This window comes from Rhea americana, unplaced genomic scaffold (assembly GCF_003343005.1).
Source record: "Rhea americana isolate MKP2758 unplaced genomic scaffold, rheAme1 scaffold_35, whole genome shotgun sequence".
Classification (NCBI taxonomy): domain Eukaryota; kingdom Metazoa; phylum Chordata; class Aves; order Rheiformes; family Rheidae; genus Rhea; species Rhea americana.
This window is the reverse complement of record NW_028186479.1, coordinates 5,085,542-5,104,474: the sequence shown is the minus strand read 5'-3', so window position 1 is coordinate 5,104,474 and position 18,933 is coordinate 5,085,542. Positions and strand designations below refer to the sequence as shown.

General features: G+C 38.5%; 1 protein-coding gene across 1 annotated transcript in view; it reads left to right on the top strand.

Moving 5' to 3' along the window:
- Positions 1–18,933, top strand: part of CPNE4 (copine 4) — a 182,354-nt gene that overhangs the window by 63,080 nt on the left and 100,341 nt on the right. Inside the window, exon 2 of the mRNA XM_085311856.1 lies at positions 6,157–6,336. Coding sequence (XP_085167982.1) covers positions 6,157–6,336 — 180 coding nt within the window. The remainder of the gene's footprint in view (positions 1–6,156; positions 6,337–18,933) is intronic.

Below are 18,933 nucleotides of genomic sequence, written 5' to 3'. Positions count from 1 at the left end.
TCCCATCCCACCTGAAGCTATCGCTGTCAAGCTCCTGAATAACATTACCAAGCTTTGCCTGCCCCAGGAGGTGCCAGCACTGTTTGTCCCACTTTTTTTTTCTTTTTTTTCCCCAAGTTTTCTAAGCCAGGGAGCTTGGGGTTGCTCAAAGGAGACTGTGAATTCTGMAGTCTTGTYGTCTGCCGAGGATCAGATAGAGATCCTCAAGTGCAAATACTGAGTGCCTTCCGCTGCGGTGCCTATTGTTACTGTGTCTTATTGCCTTTCTGAGTGACTGAGATAAACCATATATAAATACTTACCAAGAATAATATTTCTAATTTCTTTTCAAAGTTATAAGCGTGTAAGGGAAATTCAGTCCTGGAACTTCTCAAAGAATTTGTCCATACTGTATATTAGAGATTATCTCAGTAGGATGACTGGGAGACCCTTGAGTCCTGGCCTGTTTCTATGTATGATTTTTTCCAGTGCTTGATAACAGGTCTGTCTGATCATGACTTAAAACTTTGCAAGCTATCTAGTATTTATATCACATAAATAGAAGAGACTACTAATTTCCAGACCATTCATATTAAATGCTTCTCTTCAAGCCACGCTGCAACTAAAGGATTTTGCCAATGTTGTCAAGCTTATGTGTGGAGTCTATAACCTAAGAAAGAGTGAAAGACCTTTTGGGTTCTCCTAACTGTTTTCAAATATCAATTAAACTGAAAACAAGGTGACCTTTGCAATAACTTTTCGTTTGTGGAATAGAGACATGATGGTGTAAAAGCACCGTTAATAATAATAAAAAATTAATAACTTTCTCAGAAGCCACCAAGCAAACTATAAATTGCTTTCTGCTTGTTAACAAAATTTCATGTAAGGTACTGTATCGTGGACATTTTCTGTCTTGTTAAAATTCAATGGCCTAAAAATAACGCTACCCCTTCACCTCTGTACATTTTGCCATCAGCTGAAAAATGTGATTTTTTTCTAGATTTAATCAGCATTTTGTAATGGCTCCTACTGAAAATAAATCCTCTTCATTTTCACCTGTTGGCCTATAAAAAGCATAGGAAACAAGGGTTTTTCTGATGGTCTGAGAACTTGCTAAAAACGTAACAGTCATGGGGAGTATGCTTTGGACAGAATGCCTACATCCTCTGTCTTTTTAAGGGAATTTGCATGTTTTTGGCACTTCAACTGGTACTTTAAAAACACTTAGGGAAACATAATGCCTGTGCAAGTTCTCAGCCCACAATTCTGCAGTCCAGAGTTTTCTCTTTGTTCATGAGGCAGATTTATCATTATTAACTGTTGCATTCCAATGCTGTTTCATGAATGCAATTAAARTATCTCCAGAAGGAATCTTCTTTTGGTGAGAAGATAGTGAATTCTCCACAGTCATTTGACTCATGGCTACTCTTGGTTGCTCTTAGCCTCAAAGATGTTGAGTAACAGGCATTGAAAATTTAGTGGTTTCATGGTACATGTTTATATGTTTGCCAGAAATATGATGAAGAACAGAAAGGTACCACTTATCCATCTAGGACACTGAGCTAATCTGTGTTAAATGCTGAAGCATAGCCTTGAGGTGAAGAGCTTCAGACCCTGTAGATAATTCTGTTTCCCTGGAGCATGCTGAGAAAGCAGTGTTTATAATCACTTKAAAGCCTTAAACACCAGGTAACAGAGTGAGCTTCTACCTAATCCTTGTTCATCCCTTGAATATGTAATAGCTTCTACTTCTACCAATTTTGATAGGAAAAGAAAAAAAAATCCCCTCAGGCTGGCTCTTTTTCCTCTGTTTCACTTTTCTGCTGAAGTTAGGGAATAGAGAAGAGATCCTCAGCCCCTGCTTTAACTGCTGRATTACTTCTCTCTCTGTGAAAGTGTACTAGATATTTTACTTCTTGTTTTTTGTAACGAGACCAAAAGTAAAAGAAGTGTTACTTGTTTATCGCATGCCTGCTGTTGGACTTAGAAGCTCTCTTCAAGAAAAGAAACGGAGATTTATYGTGGTTGCCGGTATTCTTCATCATGTTTTGGAGCACATTCAAGCTGAATTCTTACCTTCTGAATTCTCAGTTGAAGAGGCTGGGCAAAGCAGGAGTGTGTTGTCTTTGAGGGTCTGAGCCTTCATCATCCGTGTTAGTGGAAGTAGTGTCACTGATTCTGGGTGGCCACTGAATTAAGAACATAGGGCATAAGGTTGATGTCTTAGCAAACAGGCTTGGAGTTGTGTTCCATGTTACCACAGAGTGTGTTACCAGATTTTACTTTGAATGYAGTAGGTTTTGCAGGTACGGAGATGGCTTGTTGGGGTCAAAAACAAGTCAGCCTTTTTCTGAYGTCTGCAGCATTTTATATCGTGACTTCTTTGACGTTGGCAAGAAACTGCTTCTAGTAGTGTTCTTACCAGTTTCTGTCAAAACTTCACACTTATCTCACACTTCTTAATAGATTTTTAAGGTTCTAAAATTAAACATTACAGCAGGAATACTCAAGAAGGAGCAGCTTCTAATAAGTGGTAAAATTGAAATGGAGATTAACTCTTGTTTTTATATAGCACCTTATCTCCCAAAGCATTCCCTGAGAGTCAGTGAATTTATTGAATTGTCTGTTCACCACGACTTTTTCTGGCATGAAACACATCATCTGTTTATCAGTGCACAATCCTGCTGCACAGCAAAGTGAGGAAATAAGGCCAGGCTTCCGGCACTGAGGACCCTGTTAGACTTTCTAGCCCAAAGGTAGGGTAACTGTGAAATATGCTGACAGAGCAGACTGGAGACAAGTTAGACTAATGGGACTAACGCTATCATATGCTGCCTGACTGCTGAGAGAAGCATGAAGAATTTTATACCATTTGTGGGGTGGTTGGCATTGCTTCTTTCTATATAGATTTTTCTCATGCACTCCAGTGCTCTGACATACTGGCATGATGTATCATCTCAATAATGTGTGAAGACTGGGGAAATTCAGTGTAATGGCTTTATTTCAGTGCACTGGCTGCCAAGGGAAGAATGTCAGTCAATCACAGGCTGGAAAAAGCAAACAGTGTCCTATTGCTATGTGAGACTAAAATTGTTAATGTCACTGTGTGCAGACCTGTGCCTCCGTTCTCATGCACTTRACTCCCTTGAACAGTCATATATTTTACCCATGTTGAGCACAAGTCTAAATCTTGCCACATTTCACACTGGACTGAAAAGAACCGTTTTCCCAGATTCCAGCAGCAGAACATTGGATATGAGGAGAAGGAATGACAGAGAAACTTTAGTTAGTGCCTGAGGAGATCTGCCACACCAATAAAACGATTAAAATTACTTGACTGCCATTAAGTTAACAGTTTATGCACTTAGGAGACTGAACTAAATTAAAGTATGACTGTAAAGAGAAGTTTAAAACAGATCATTTAAATGTTTTGCTTGTTGAATCTCTTAATGCACTGTTTCCTAAAGCGACTGCTCTTCTGCAAGTGAAGAGAATCACTTTCTGCTCAGAAGAGATGTCAGTGACTTGTTGCAAAGTGCTCTGTTTAAAACATCAGTTATAAACATGCCATTGAACTGACTGGTCRTCTTAAGGAAGGAATATTTCATGTTTTATCAGCAGTGGTGAATTCAGGCCACTTTGACAGCAAAAAATTGTTGACATAGGCTGAGCCCCTGAATGAAGGCRTCTGATATCCTTTTTCACTTATATTATTCTTTTTACGCTTTGCATTACTGTTACCAGAATTATGATTTTTTGGGGATAATCTAAGAAAAGAGATTAAGAATTGAATTAAATAAATAAGGCTTCTTTCCTTCTCATGATGTTCCTTTCTTGGCATAGTCAGAGCACATTGACAAAACTGTGTGAGGAGACAGCAATGGTAGCACTGGTTTGCATCTGTTCAATGACTGGTAGCAACTGTTTGATGATTAACTGAAGGATTTCAGCTGTTAAAGCTGGCAATCTGACACCTTTCATGAGTACTACAGTAAATCTGTGCTACTAGGAACTACTCTTTTTTTTTTCTTTTCCTATTTTTGATTTACKCGATTCTTTGTGTCCTTGCCRATAACTACCACCAAGGCTAATGTGSTATAAGCTCTGAGAAGTGAAGCAAGTGGCTGTCATTTTTTGCTCACAACAGATGTTACTGATCAGGAATCAGACAAAGGATCTCATCACTCTTCCCTGGAGCAATTTAATTTGTCCATTCCRTGGCGTAACAGCCACCTCCTGCTCAGTGACTGACATGCCCGAGTCCTACTTCATTTTAGGATCAGTTCCTTTAATCGTRCAGAATTATTAACTTTTTCCTACACCAGGGCAAAGGGATGGAAAAAAGCAAATTACTTCATTGCTTAACAGTGTCACCAATAATGCATCACATTGAAAAGTACCAAAAGCCTATTTCCAAAATAGGAAACCCAGCTACTGCATTTTAAGAAAACTGGAAAGCACTCTCTGAGCACGTTTTKGAAGAAATAGCAGTTTAGATTTTATGCTGTCTCTTTAGCAGTTGTAAGGCTTGGAGGTAGGAATATGCAGCATTTAATCCATCATATTCTCATAATGTAACTTTATGATGTGGAAAAGTTGAAGTATTTTTAAAACATGTGGTTTGCCTTGGATCTAGCTGGCAACTCCTTAATAATGTGGGTTGTCCAAATGAGTAATTATTGAGGGTGTTGCTTTTCCTTTGAGTTTACTAAAACTATTGCTCTGCTGCTGTTGTATTGTGCTGGATTGGTACAGCTAGAAATGGAAATTCTGTAGTTATTTATCCACTTATTAGTCTAAGTAAGCACAAAGTGAATTATCTCATACWACTGCACCTGTATTATTAGCATATATCCAAAATCCAGACCATGTGTTTTATTAGGAGGAACTGTGATCTTTTTCTGTCTTCTATAACCTCTCTGCTAAATTTAAGAGCGGTTTAATATTGCTATGGAAAGGGAGTTCTTTGTGTATTTAAATGCAAAAATTAAAATTGCACGGTGATAGAAAAAGAGCTGAAGGTGTCTTTGTGATTGTTGATCTTGCCCTTGTTACATGAAATTAATGACTTCTAAAGAGGTGAATAAGTGCTCTAAAGTGATTAGATTATCATTAGGTTCAAAAGGCCACCCGCTGGTCCACCACAATAATGGATTGTGTATGTGGCAAGTCATACCCAAGCCAAACTAGAATGTGTTAGCTAAAGTTGTCTTAGTTGCTCTAAAAACATGTCCTGCTTCAGTAACTGTGGATAAGCTGAAGGGAATTATCTTGCTGAGGCACGATATTCAAGGCCCGCCTGGATGCAACCCTGTCTAACATGCTCTAGGTGACCCTGCTAAGCAAGGAGGTTGGACTAGATGATCTCCAGAGGTCCCTTCCAACCTTACCGATTCTGTGATTCTATGATCATACTAGACTTTTTGCCCTCAGAGTTCTCATTAAATTTTTAATATCTATAACAGGAAAATAAGACTAGCTTGATGATATGAAGAAGTCTTGTAGGAATTTAGTTAAAACTTACTTGGATCCTTATGGCATATATAAGATTTTTCTCTTCTGAAATTCTTTCTGGCCAAATTCATCCTTAATGTAGCTCCATTGATCATAGCTGAATTGTGTTGTAGAACTCTTAATAAGTCCAATATTCTAATGAATTCTTTATTCCAGTGGAGCCAGTTGTGACTTGATCTCTCTCAGCCTTTCTCTGTTGATTACGTGCTCTCCTTGCCTTGGTTTATGTATTCACACATTGTGCTACTAAAAACTGCYGTTGTGAGGTCCTTAGAATTGTCTTTCAAGCGTTGGTTAGTGATGTGTCCCCAGCACAAGATTGTTGTTTTGCCTGTGTACAGCTCCTGACAGACTAATGTACTCAAGAGGGAGCAGTCATCACTCACCCTGCAAAGGAGACTGGGGGCAGTTGCTGATAYTCCTATCAATTCCTGCATAAGACTTGCTAGAAAGGAGAGACAAGATAAGCTGGCCGCATTTTGTGCATGTGCCCAGCCCTGCACAGAAACAGGACCTGCTGCTACCCATACAAATGATAGTATCCATGGCCATAATCACATCTGTTACTCCTGATAAGTAAGCAAACTGTATTTGAGAAACTCATTGTAGTTCATCACTGGTAGAAAAAGAAGCCACTTATGTGACCTCTCTTCCTTTTGGCAGGTTGACAGGACAGAAGTGATTCGAACCTGCATAAATCCTGTCTTCTCCAAGCTGTTCACGGTGGACTTCTATTTTGAAGAGGTGCAGCGGTTGCGGTTTGAGGTCCATGACATTAGCAGCAATCACAATGGACTGAAGGAAGCAGATTTTCTTGGTGGCATGGAATGCACTCTTGGACAAGTAGGTCTTTTTGCCTTATTTTTCCCCTGATTATTCTTCTTTTGTTCATGTGAGAAATACATAGCTTAGTTAACAGACAGRTGGGTGAAATTTGTTATTCATGACAAAATTCTTAATCAATGCCTTGAGCTGGATAATTAAGAACTACTGCTGGTTTGACTTACTGCTGCAGTGTAGCTTCAAGTCAGCCAGTGTTTYAGGAAGCTGAGCATCAACAATTGGTCATGTACAGTAAGAGCATAGGTTCATTACACCAGTGTTGTGAGACAGAGAAAGAGCTGAGGAGAAATTACTGTCTYTAACACTATATGGAATTTAAAGCAAGTTCCCAGGCCAAGGAATGTGTTTTATTCCTGTAAGGTAGTGTCTAGTGATGTGGCAAATAGAGAGATARGCTTGGATTCGTTTCCCTGACTCTGCGTCATCCTGAAGTTAGGTGTCTAGGCCTAACTTTTACTATTTTAATTTCCATCTTTAGTCAGTAAGAGAAACAGACAGTTCCAGTAGGTGATTCATTCCACCTGAGGCACCCATCATAGATTAGGATAAATTGCCTTCAGGAGATACCTGTCTTTCCCCATCAGTTATCARGGAAGTCTAGACAGCTGGCTTAGAGTAGATACTGAACTTTTTAGATGACTAAATTTAAAAGTGATCAGTCCTACTGAAAGGATCGATATCTAGCAGTTGGCAGAACCAGGGCTGCAGCAAATTCCTACATTGCTGACTGGTAGAATGATACAGTGTCCCAGGTATCACAGAGTTTATTTCTAACAGGCAGACTTTGTGTTATGCAGCATCTCATAACACAGATCTCAGCTCTGGCCATAATAGCAATACTGAGGATCRTCTCACTTCCACTGAGCTGAGTGTAAATTGGCAGTCCACTCTGTGGTCTGGGGTAGTTTACGTGTCAGGAGAGCTCTCGTTTAGGTTATGTGCTTCCACATAAGCTTGCAACCTGAACATGATTGCTTGGCACGGAAAACACTGCAAAGCTTTTGCTTCCTGTTTCTTACCTTTTGTTGGTCCTCCTTCACCCCACATGGATCCCTTTTTTTCTTTCTCTCGCCTTTCTGTTACTCAGTAAAYGGCAAAGCCCTAGGGCCGAACATGCTGAAAGAGGGAAACTCTTCTCACTGAGAGAATTAATAAGAAATACATATATTTGCTGACTTGAAAACTCAACATGAAGGTATTGGTATTTAGGATCTTTAGAATACATAGTGAAGACTGTTCTTCCTGACAAACTTCTTGTGGATGTTCTGTGGTCTCAATCAATGAAAATAAGTTATCCCTATAACACCAAGAAGTGTGTAAAACATAGAAAAAAGTCATTACAGTGTTTTTCTCTCTTAATTGGCTTAAAAGTGAAGGAAAATATGTCATTGCTGCTGCCTGTATTTRAAACATGTCTTTATAATGATTTGATCTCTATAAATAGTATGCGGCTGGSTTGGTTGCAGTGTAATTTTAATGGTAACTAAGAAAAAATAACAGTGTGAAATCTGATAGCACAACTGCAGCCTTGCAGTCTCTGATAACATTAAGACATTTTTTGGTGGTGGTGTTTTTGTCCCAATTTTCTAGTTTTTCAACTTTGAAAAAATCTTAAACTCATTTAAAAATCAAAATGTTAGCAGCATTGGAATTGTCATCCAAGCCAAGCCAGTTTCGAGGAGTCCAGAACTCRAGATCTTGCGACACAGGCTGCACATACAGAGCTTACACCCATACATAGAAGTTCTATGTAATTACTGCATTTTTTTATTATTGTAACAGAACCATGGCTTTTCTTGAGCTAATTTTGACATGAGTTTGTTGCTCTACACCAATTTCGTGGCTGAATAAAACATTGTGATTTTGTATGTGCCTGTCTGTCTGTCAGTTCACTTASATGTTGCAGGTAGATCTCACCTGAGACAAGCAAGCAGACTTTGGATGTCCGCCCATAAATATGTCAACTTCCATTCCTCTGTTTCAGATAATAGTTGATCACTAAGGAATTTGCTACTACCTGAGCCTGTTAGTTCATCAGTTAGATGTGTGGTAAACCTACAGTTTTACCTGAATCATGTAATACTCCTGCCTAAAACAAGATTAGTATGAATAACAAGTACTGGGAAACGCAGTAGCACGGTAGTTGGAGAGAAGAGGTTTCTCTTTCTTCAGGAGCACTGATTTCTCTAAATCTTATGTGCAGCCTATCCGATAGATACAGTCATATGAGAAATTTGGGGTCTTGGATGGGAAAGATGGGGAGCTGTGGCCATTAAGGAGGTGCTGTCTTTAATGGTCTTCTCCCAAATGCTGAAATAAATGTGTCCCAAGAGAGTGATAAGGGCAGTGACTGGTACCCTGCTAGCTCCTGAACATCCACTGTCTAGGGACACGCTACTGGATTTTTAGCAAGAACTTTGTCTACTGCTTTTGCAGAGTCAAGCCAATTCTGTATCTGCCTTTAATGGTAAATACAGCCATTAGCAACGTTCTGAYATGCCATCATCAGTTATACCTGAATGCAGAGAGTAGATTTGCCAGCAGGCATTTCATATGCTGTGCTATTTATACGCAAATACAACAAATGATCATGGATATATACCTGCTGTGTGTAATTAAGAAAAAGTCAATGTTCTAAATAGAGACATTTCCTTAAAGTAGTTATGCTCAAGAGTTGTCCTTTCAAATAAAACAATAGCAGATATCTCTTGAAGAAGCTGGGAAAGGTTTGTTTGTTTGTTTTTAAGCACTTAAGAGAGTCTGTTCCKTCCGTTTGTGCTTCTGGCATCATTCAACTGACTGCATGCTTCCACCCTGAGAAGCTCCAGTTACCTTCCAGTTTCCCAGCATCTTCAGCGTGTCGTTCAGAGTGCAATTAAGGAACGTGCTGAATTACAGAATATTAACAGGTATAGTACAAAAGTTAGTTGCCCATTGAAATGATAGTCAGATGAAGAAAACCCTAAAATATTATAGAAGATACTGAAATGGAAAGATCAGCTAAATTTTTCTCAGTTGGTAGCATCTTCTTAAAATATGGTCTGCCTTTATATGATATGACATAGAAGATAAGATAAAATGGAGTTTGAACTGTTTTACATCAACAGGATGTACCATACTACAATTAATTATATTTCCTAGTATGTGCTAGTTATTTTTAAGCGAAGTGACAGCATTAAATGGTAGGTTTGTGTAATTATTTTTAAAGATTATTGATTGTTAGATATATTTTTCTCATTTTAATATATATTTTTGAATAAGTGCATAAAATTAGTATCTAAGAATAACACTCATCTGCAGCTAAGGGAGTTGTACAGTCATATGGTATCTATTTAAGCAAGGATTCTATACTATATTGTGGTTCCAATCTCATAGAGATTACTTTGCATTTGAAGCATTTATAATATATATTAAATATATATTTGAAGCATATATAACATATTTTATATATGCTTATAATGATATATATTATACTATAAGTATGATTAAAGGACAGCTTTTCTTTTCCAGTGGTGTCCTTTTTTAGAAAGAACAGAAAATGAAACATCCTTTATCTAGAGACATTTGTGAAATAAATTCTTTGGATTCTTTCCAAAGGCCTTTGCTTGATTTAGGAATAGAGTCATAAAAACACGAGATAATTCTAAAGAACCAAAGTTTACCTTTCCAGATTTTTACCCTGATTTTAGATATATGAGTACAAAATCCCTACCAGAATTAGAGTGTGCAACCAGCTTTTTCCATAGAGCTGTTAATCTTCCCAGAACTGTTAATTCTTGGGATTGAGGCTGATCTTGGATAATTTCATCCTACCTGAAATAACCTGGAGGAAGATATGACCTCTAGAGGTCTTGAGTCCAATCYCCTACTCAAAACAGGTTGGGTTGGAGCAAGTTTCTCAGGGTCATGTCCAGTTGAGTTTTCAATGTCTCCAAGGATGGAAATCCCACATCTTCTCTAGACCTTTGTCCCAGGGCTTGGCCACCCTCCCAGTAATTATGCCTTCCTGTCCTTCAGGTGTGCCAATACCTATGGCAGGAAAAAAGAAAAGCATAGACTTAATGAACCCCAGTTCCTGTCTCCTATGGAAACTTTGAAATTGAGGCTTTCATTTACAAGTACTTGTAGTAGCCTTCAGGTTGCAAAAATAAAATAAAATAATAAACTAAATTGTTGAATCAAGAGTAAACAAATGAGGAATAGCTTAGCCATAACTAATCCTGCTTTGGGATGAAAGGAATAATAGCAACCTTCTTAACTGCTGTTGCAGGTGATTGCTCTCTCCCTTTGGAGCAGAAGTGTTGGGGCAGAGCAGTAGTTTGACACTGTGCTTTCTACTGCAACATAAATGGCTTGGGATGCCCCAGCAGGCTCTGGATCTATTGTCTAGTCTTCTGGCTCTGGATTTCAGTCTGMATAGTTGCTATCCTTCAAACAGAAGCTGCTAAGCAGAGGATGAAAAGTATATCTTTGTAGGATAACTGCCTTTTTCCTTTCCTATATGCTTCGATTAGCAGTGAAATTGTGAACAGTAATGTTTTAACTGCTGTGTATTAATAATATATAATACACACTACGTAATATAAAATGTTTTAACACATATGATATATATAATACATATTAATAATACATTAATAACATAGATCAGCTGCTATATATTAATAACATGTTAAAAATGGTATTTTGGGACACGAGGTTTAACACTGCATCAAAATGCCCTCTTGGTTTCAGACAGGTGCTTTAGATGCTAGGAATCAGTTCATCCTAATTTCAGGTTTGTCTGTAACCATAAGGACAATAATTTTTCTTCCCTTTCCTTTTCCTTTTCCCTTTTCCCATCCCTAGGAGAAGTGTTCACGCACTTTCCTGGCAGATCGCTCCCGACTGAATTGCCCATCTAATCACTGCAGTCTTTGTCTTCTTGTAGCTATTTGGTCACTCAGAATAGCTGTGATCATTTATAACAAGGGGCAGGAAACAGATTTTTTTTTCTGTCCATCAAAACCTAATGAAAAAAATATCTTAGACAAACACCGTCAAAACATCAATAGCCTAATTATCAGGATATTCAGCTAGGATGGGGTAGCTGCAAATTCAAACCCTTTTCTGCTTTTGTATTACTGCCTGTGTGTTTTCTGAATCTCTCTAAAGCTCTCTTATTAGAATTGTGCTATTTTATATTGTATTAAATTTATAATGCATTAAAATTATATTATTTAGTATAATAGGGGCTTAAACTTTCTAATATCAAAAGTTTACTTCTTAACCACACGGGAATTAAGTGTTAGGAGGTTGGCACAGAAACTTTTTTTTCTCTGAAGTTTTGCCCAGATGCCCCAGGCTGATAGCTAGAGCTCACAAAAATGGTTTCAGTGAAAAATCATTTTCTGACAAGAACTAAACAAAATTTTACTGTCAAGATGTTCGTGATTCCTGTTCAGTTGTGCTTGCAGCATCTTTAAATGACAGGAACCAGTGAAGTTGTTATTTCCTAACCGCTGTGAACCAGCCCAGCTCTGCCAGTGATGGGAGTAGCTTGTCTTCCATTACTTACCACAGCTGGTCTCTGCCATTTGTAAATCTGTGATTCCATGCCTTATTTGGTTTCTTTTAATTTAGAGAAAAGTTAAAATATTGTTACAATTCACAGCTCCTTTACTTGTTCAACAAGTATGTAACCTGTAGAGAAAACACTGCAGAGAAAAAATCTTTTCCTGTCAAGGACCTGTTTGAGTATTGTTTAAGGGATTAAATATCTTTCACAAATGCACCCATGTACAAGTTATATTGAAAATCTTTCTTCTCAGTAAGAAGTATTACCGTCTCTGGTAATACTTTTAATGCTCTCATTAGCAGGTTATRGACTTGAAAATTCTGACTGGTTATTAATACGGTTTCAGCCATTGCAAATCCCCTTGCTCTTGTATTGGAGAAAGGCTAGAAGAGCCATGGTTGCACTCAAMTTATTTTAATTGAAATAGTCTGTATGAGAATAACTGTTTAATAGACTGTTGATTGCTTCTGTGGGGCAAAAGATACAAAGTTGGAATTTTYGAGGTATTTGGATATCTAAGTCTCATTAGGTGTCTGTGTGCTCCTTAGGTATCTAAATACCTTGAAATGCTTGGCCTTTGATCTCCTCCATATGATATTGCTCTATTCATTAGTGGGATGAATGATGTATTTGATTAGAAAAGAATATCATTTTCTACCAGGGCTGACTCAGAGCACAAGCRTATCATCCATGCAGCGCTTTCCCTAACTTTCTGTCACCATTTCAACACCTAAGTTATCCCCAGGGAGCCTTTGGTTTGCCTTTTGACGTTGCAACGTGATCTCTGAAGCTGTAAGATYTTCAGTTATAGGTTAATATTGCCAATCAAAGTTAATGGAATTACTTGTACAGTTTGTACTGCTTTGTTTTACGTATGCTATCTTTTGTTTCAATTACTGCAGCAGTTTAGAAATAATTTAAAATTTATTTTTCTATTATATTGAGTTATTATTGTAACTAATTGTAAAAGAGATGAATACAATACATACTAATTAAATTCAAAGATATTTTATGCCATCGATAAGCTATTTCCTGTAATATTATTATTGCTTAWTGTGATATAGATGTCTTTTCTTCTCAGTGTTCTGTTTTGATTTGACTATTTTCAGGTACAGATCTTTAACAAAGACAGAGAGAACTGTAATTCGGCTGTAGAGAGACTGTGAACTGATCAATACTGTAGGGATCAAAAGAAATCCTGAAGAGTAGTGAGTATAGTACAGAAAGTATCAGGTATAAGGGAATGATGGTTACAGCAGTCTAACTGGCACTACCAAAACGAAACAAGAAATTTTGTGAGCAGGAAAGAAGCTTTCTTTATTATGGACATACATTCGGTATCTGTGAAGGGGTGAACTCAGTCCTGAAACCTTCATGAGGGCAGAGTAAGGTCCCTGATAGCCACCTGCTGTCTGGTCTCTCTTCATGTTGAAATGGAGGATGTTTGAGGCATCTCTGGCCCTCTCTTAGTTTGTGGAAATTATTTGATGGGTTCCAAAGAAGCTAGGAATTAGCCAGCAAGACAGACACATGGGCATCTCAGTCCTGTGAATCTTGCTTTGTCATATAGACTAAAGAAAAATGTGTGAAGGAGAAGCACTCTTTAGACTGTGAGCCAGAGCTACCTTTATTCTTCTACTCTTGCTTAAATCGATCATTTGTGTGCACAGGTAAAACGTGAGTAAATTCCGTCAGTTTATTTCTGTGTATTTAGAAGYTTACAGCTGACTTAMATGAGCAAGAGTGTACTAATATTTTAAGTGACAAGCTTTAAGGTATATTTTGCAAATGTTAAATCTCTAAGCATTTGTCTTGTTGTACCATTCTACCTACATCAATATCGTGAAAGTATCAGAGCCCTTCAGTTGGGAGACAGTATGGCTGTGAAAAGGGTACTTGGTGTGGTGTGCTTTTATTCATGCAAGAAAGGGAGACCTCAGGAGAGTGTATCCCCTAACTRATAAACACTTTTGATGTGGTTGTTGTCCAGAGTTTTACATAGCATAGACTCCTTCTCTTGCTATATATTGGAAGTGAAAATGTTTTTGGAAATGCAGCCAAGTCATTTTAATTATGACTATTAAAATCACTGCCACAACCTGGCAAGTTTAGCAATTGCTTGTCAAGAAAAGAAGAGAGCTTAGATAAAAGATGCTTTRGGTTAAGCCAGCTGTGTATTTTAGYGCCTTTTGTGGAAAACAGTTCTGAGAGCTGTATCATTAGGAGGCTCTGAAAAAACATTCAAATCAACTGTTGTTTTTATAAAGGTGGGTTGCTGTTGCAATCTGAACTYGGGCACTAAAATTTCACAAGCACTTGTCTCACTTCTTGGATCTAAGCAATGCTGAGCACAACATGGTACTAGCAACTAAAAAACTTACCACTTCTAGTGGAGGAAGAGAGCAGTTAAAAGGCCCCCCATATMAGATCCTCTCTAAGAATGTGGAGGAGAGCCCAAGAAGCCTTAAATATTATTCATACTCTCTATCCAGGCAGTGGGGTGCCAGTGAAGAGGATGACAATAAGACAGAAACAAATTTCTGGTAAGTTGTACTTGAAGCACTCGATGTTTTAGTAGCTAATAGTTAGCTCAGCTAGAGAGGAACTGCTATGACACTGTACTACAGGAGTTTGAAGAATCCTCTTTGAAAAGGAATGTGTTTGATTACATTTTTAAATTAAAACAAAATGAAAATATGGAAGGCTGATGTAAGGCTGAAGACTCTTGTCAGTTTTGAGTGTTTGCTGAGCCCATTTTAAGACACCAACTCATAACTAATAACTGGGGCAAAACACGTGGAAAAGACAACTGTGGGATACAGATTTAACCTTTGCTAAAATAATTAGAATTACAGAACTGAAGTCACCCAATCCTGGTTGAAATTTAAGGAGGGAGGGAGAAACAGAAGTATGRTTGTGTGAAATGTAAAGCATTATAACACAAAGAAAAGCATTTTGGGCAGAATGTGCAGACTCATAGCTGGCCTCACAAACTCCACCACAGGGAGATATGGCCACTGTTAAAAACAAAGTAGTGCCATGTTTGAAAAAAAGATGTCAGTGATTAAGTGGAATGCACCACTTGGGAAGAGTGTGCATAGTGCAAAAAGAAAGATGAGCAAATTAGCTCAGAGAGGTTCAATAGAGTAATCAGTAGGTAATACCACAGCTGAAGGTGCGTGGGGTGGCAGTCCAAAACCAACTGGAATGTTTGTGAGCCTTAGGTTGGACACTGATCCATGAACTACATAGACAAATTGAGTGGACAAACCTCAGAGCTTACAGTGTTCGTTCTGCAGCTAGAGGGGTAGTTCAACTGCAAATCTGGAAAGATGCAAATTGAAATAGTGCCTAAGGAGGAAGGGAAGGTAATGTTTGTTCAGTTAAAAACCCTATCAAACTGTGGAGCTGATCGAGGATATATATCTCCTGGAGAGGAGTTAGATGTCTGAAGAAGAATTTATAGATATTTACCAGAGTTGATGAGAGATTTTTTTTGAAAGAGTATGCTAGCTACTTTTCTGTGCTTGATGTATCTGCAGGATACTGGTGAAGCTGTCAGAAAAACAGACTTCCTGCTTCTATGTATACCATCTTTGGTGGGAGATTGTTTTGTGTGTGGCACCAAAGGCATTTCACTGGGTGAGAAAATGCATCTGATGTGAAGATTCAGTTCATGTTGAAGGCATTTGAGTCAAGGGAAAAACACTGGAAAAAATGACTAGATGCTCCTAGCAGACCTGAGAAGAGTTGGGTCTGCTATAATAAAGCTAAGCAACTATGCAAATTCCATGAAACTGGAATAACACATCTGGGAGAAAAWTTAACTGAGGTGCTGGGAGAAGACTGTAAGGCTTAAACTATTTATCTGACTATCCCCACTGGTGAGGAAGAGATAAAAAGATTTCTTGGAGTTGTGGATTGTGGATGTAAACTGGTGCCTAACCTAACTGCCTGAATAAGTAAATTTGGACCTTCTGCAAAGAGGTCCAGTGGTCATAAGAAGCCAGTCTGAATTAAGATTTTGAGAAATTGAAGGAGTTATTTTTAAAAATGATCCTAATCTCTATTGTTTTAGCAGTAAGCAGAAAACTAAGTTGCATACACCCTTACATGCCACTAAGGGGGGTATTTATCCAGTCTTTGGTGCAGTCAGAATCAGAGACCAGTGGTTCATATGTCACAAAAGCCAGGTGTCATAGTGCATAAATTGARAAGGAGCTATGGCCATAACCCTTGGAAGTTTCAATCTTTATTTATGGGAGGTCTGTGTTAGCGGAAACAAATTGTAGATTCTTAACTGCCATTGCCAATAGGCTCTGGCAAATATCCCTGGCAATACAGAGATAATCTTTTAGCTATAATTTATGATTTTAAGTGGAGCACAAATTTCTGAGAGATACATTGATTGAAAGAACACATTCAAAAGCCTTTAAGAAAAGAATACTGATGTTGTGTCCAGAACTAGGTATTATATGTATCTGTTTAATTCAAGCAAAGAAAAAAAATTCAACTTCTTTTGATCTCAGACAAAATGTGGAGTCAGGCCTCCCGCTCAGGGTGACACCTTGTAAAACCTAGTCAATACCATCTAAAAAACTTGGTCCAGCTCCAGCTGTCACATCAAACAGGACTTCTTCATTAGTTTGCATTATAAGCATTGGGAATTCTCTATGATATTGTTGAAAGTTATCCTGGTATTTGGTTAAGAAAGAAGCACATGGAGAAATGTACTTTTAAGAGGTTTCTGCACAGGCCGAGTAGAATGGATCATTAGAACTCATCTTACGCAGTGCTCATTAGTCACAGCTGAGACATAGAAGACAACAAACCTTTATCAGAGTCCTTGTCTCTGAGTGACTATTGAGGAATACACTGTACACAGATAGTGTCAATGTCTGGGTGCATTTTCCCAAAATGTTTTATCTGTTTATGCTTTTTAAAAGGCAGAGCACCTTTAATATTTTTTAAATTGGAGATAGGATCAAAGGGAAACATGTACATCCAGATCCAGACCTGTTCAAGACTGTCCTTAGCCAATTTGGCTTGTATTTAATAGGGCAAATTTAGATTGTCTTCAAGGGATTTCAGATTTTCCACCTTCCATCTTACCAAAGGTGCAATATCCCTTAGCATTTCAGGTCCAGAAATCTAGTTCAGATGACTTTGACTTGTGTATTTACTGAAGTATCACTTTAYGTGCCTGTACTCTCTAAAATAGAGCAGCAGTGATTCCTATTCCCACCTCTCACAAGTGTATTCAGTATGATACATATTATCGGGCATGTAACTGTCTTAGACTACAACTGTGAAGTAGTCTATCTCTGTGGCCAGAATGGGCAGAGAGCATCTTAACCTTACTTCTTAAGTATCTCTCTGAGGCTTCTACATCCACTTGTTCCCTCCTGGATCATGCTTCTGATATAATGTTCATGAAAAAACATGTTCTGGGAATTTAATGTAGTTTACCATGTCTGAACTGAGTTATACTATCTGTATTTTAGGGGGGAAAAAAAAAGAGACATCTACTTGCTGCACTCTTTCACATCAGTTTTGCATAAAACACCATTTTCATGGAAGGTGAAGTTTTCAATTGCAAGCGTTGAAGTAGGAGTCAAACCAAAGACTCTCAAAAACAATAGACTTGTAGTTGTTTCAAAAGCCATTTTGCAAGTTGAACCATCTTTGTAACCCTGAACATAGGCAGATGCTTTCCAGCCTGATGATTTGTCTTTATTTAGGACTCAGTTGTTGGCAGCCAAGACTCAAATACTTTTTTGTGGTGATGTTCAGATACACGATGAATATGATATGTAACTGAAGGCAAGTTCTGAAAAAGTGGCTGCTATAGCCACTAAGAACTGTTTTTTGTATAATGCACAAACAAAAAGGGCAATTTACTGCTAGAAAAAAATTAATTCCTTGTCAATTATCACAATGATAGTCTGCTAATCCTAAATTACTAGTTACTGTTTGAGGCAATGATGTTGGCACGTTGTTGCCAGATGGAAAATTCATTTTATTGGGCACTTAATTAATAAGTGGTAGGCCTTTGCATACAAACACACATTTACGTGTGGAGAGTGTTCATGGCGTCACAATGATACTGATGGCTTAGAGGACTAGTTCCATTAATGAGATGTATCAGTGGGAACTGCCAGAGAGCAGTGAGGACTGGCTGCTCTGCAAAGGACGATGAGCTGGGAATGGAGTGTGACAATAAGGCAAGTGGGAGCAGCAAGCTCACCAACAAGGAGTTGGGGTGCAGAGTTGCAGATCGGGTCAGGATCAGGGCCAGAAACAGTGCCCAGGGTCAGATGCAGTCCACTGCTCACCGAGCAAGTCTGCAGTGATGAGGCAGGTCCCAGCACAAGCCAGGAAGCTGAGCTGGCAAGTCTGTGTCAGGTTCAGACTAGGGGAGAGAGGTAGGACTGGGGCCACTGGTAAAGCCTCAGTTTAAAGCTCTTCCCAAGGGAGAAAGGGGCAAGCCCTCACTTCTAGCTTTCCTCAGAACAGTTCTTACCAGTGAAGGAGCTCACCTTGGACTCTAAACTCTTGAGCTGAGCTGACTCAGCTAGCTAAACTCTTTATCTTAGCCTACTAAAAACCTAGAACGGGGATGCATTCTGGGCCCTGATAGGAATATCAAAATAACTTCCATTCTCTGGAAGCCGGAGCCATCTATCTGGCATCAATACCAGAATTCTCAAACTTCGGGTTTCCCTGTGCTAAATGTCTCTTGAAAGCCAGGGCACTTCATAAAGCAGCCAAGGGAGCTGTAAGGATTTGAGTAGTTTGGGGGTAAAGTCTTGCTGTTTCTAAAGGAGGCTAAATAAGAACACCTGAAGGACATGTTCCCATCCAAGTTCTAATTCATACCAGTGATATATAAATATATATATAGAATGTGTCTGAGGAGGTTTCTGGTGCACAAAGCCCACAGCTTAAAAATAGAAGAGCTCAGTAAATTTTATGAAGTTCCATCTATGGTGGGGAGGTCATAGAGATACATGTGCCCTGCTTCCCAGGTGCCATAATTCATT